Raw genomic sequence first — 1,547 nt, 5'->3', positions numbered from 1 at the left:
CACGCTTATATGTATATTCGTGTACAACTGAGAGCTATGCAATACATCCAGACATATTATATCGGGCTTGCAGTTCAAATCCTTCTCTCCACACCTTTGGAATACATCATGAGTGTGTAAGATATTTCTAGGGGGAAAATCCCAAAATTATTACCTCCTTTCATGGTTTTAAAAAGAAAAATCCTGAAAAAAACTACGAAAAAACGCATCCCAAGGAGGAAAATCACGACACCGTGAACCTGAACCGGGCAATAGCACTTTTATGATCATGTAATCCTCATTCGCTTTTGCTTCCGTGACCCACAGTCTCGTGGGGATTCCTGGCCACTTAGGGAGGCGCAAGACCTGGTATATATACAGGTGGGAACAGAAAACAGACATACTCGCACTCGGCTTGTAAAAATGGTAAACTTTTTCGGATGAATATAATGGGTTTTCGGGCATTTTCCGAATGATAGTTTAAGAATACTCTCAGAATCTTATCTTAAGATCTTTAGTTTTTGAGAACAAATAACTTTTTAGCAGGGATTTCAATACTGCCGATGGACATTATCCCAAAAGAAACGTCAAGGAACAACCGTTGGCAGATCTAGGAACTAATAAATCATAAAATCAGAGACGCACAGATTTCGTAAAGATAAAGCCGTATATCTCGCTAATTCCAAAACGGCCATCAGGGTGTCACAGCACGTCCCGTCTTCCCAAGCAGTCCTCGGCGTGACTTCGGCGGTGCTGGTGCTGGCGGCCCTCGTCGCCGACGCGAGCGACACCTGGCACTACGCTGGAGGAGTGGCGCGCGGAGGGCTCGGCTCCAGGGAGGTTCTAGTGGCAGCTGCAGTTACTGGTGCAGAATTCCACAGGGCCAGGTCTACTGCTGCCAGCGGGGCAACTAACCCGTCACTGTGCCCAGAAGTAAGGTGCCTCGGCGCGTTCACTGCAAGGATTTACGCTTATGTTTACATAATAATTTTGCCTTTAATTTTTTTTTCTGGTTTCATATGCTAAAGGGCTTCAATCTCCTGCAATGAAGTCAGGGAGATGCCCGCCCGTGCGCCCTCAGTGCCCCCCGCCAGGTCAGGCTTCCGCCCCCCCAACGACTGCCCCGGCCGCGAGAAGTGCTGCTATGACACCTGTCTGCAGCACCACACCTGCAAGGCCCCCGGCAGCACCTGGTAGAGAACGCGGCTCCATTAAACGACGAACAATCAGACTGGGAATGTCCGTGTCCATATACTCTCTGTTTCTATAACTGAAGGACATTAGTGCGCTATAAGGTACTCAGGGTGACCACTGTGTATTTCATTACACGTATGATGTCTTGTAGCTTTTTGAAAAATAAATTTCAGTGAATGTTTTGACTTTTCGCTTATTAATTTGATCGCTAAACCATACTTCAATTTCTTTAGGTAAAATAAAACATTATTAAAATAAACCGTGAGAATAATTACATATGAAAATAATTACATATATTATATATGAAAACAATTACATATAAAGCTTAAGCATAAAGCAGTACATTTTAATGCCCCAGAGGCTGATGTATAATA

The 1,547-nt window shown here is 44.4% G+C and overlaps 1 protein-coding gene across 1 annotated transcript in view; it reads left to right on the top strand.

Moving 5' to 3' along the window:
• LOC119592837 overlaps positions 1-1,176 on the top strand; it is a 50,725-nt gene extending 49,549 nt beyond the window's left edge. Inside the window, exon 3 of the mRNA XM_037941741.1 lies at positions 1,061-1,176. Coding sequence (XP_037797669.1) covers positions 1,061-1,176 — 116 coding nt within the window. The remainder of the gene's footprint in view (positions 1-1,060) is intronic.
• Positions 1,177-1,547: the final 371 nt, after the last annotated feature.

This window comes from Penaeus monodon, chromosome 31 (assembly GCF_015228065.2).
Source record: "Penaeus monodon isolate SGIC_2016 chromosome 31, NSTDA_Pmon_1, whole genome shotgun sequence".
Taxonomy (NCBI): domain Eukaryota; kingdom Metazoa; phylum Arthropoda; class Malacostraca; order Decapoda; family Penaeidae; genus Penaeus; species Penaeus monodon.
Note: the sequence above shows the minus strand (reverse complement) of the source record. Positions and strands in the feature narration are given on the sequence as shown.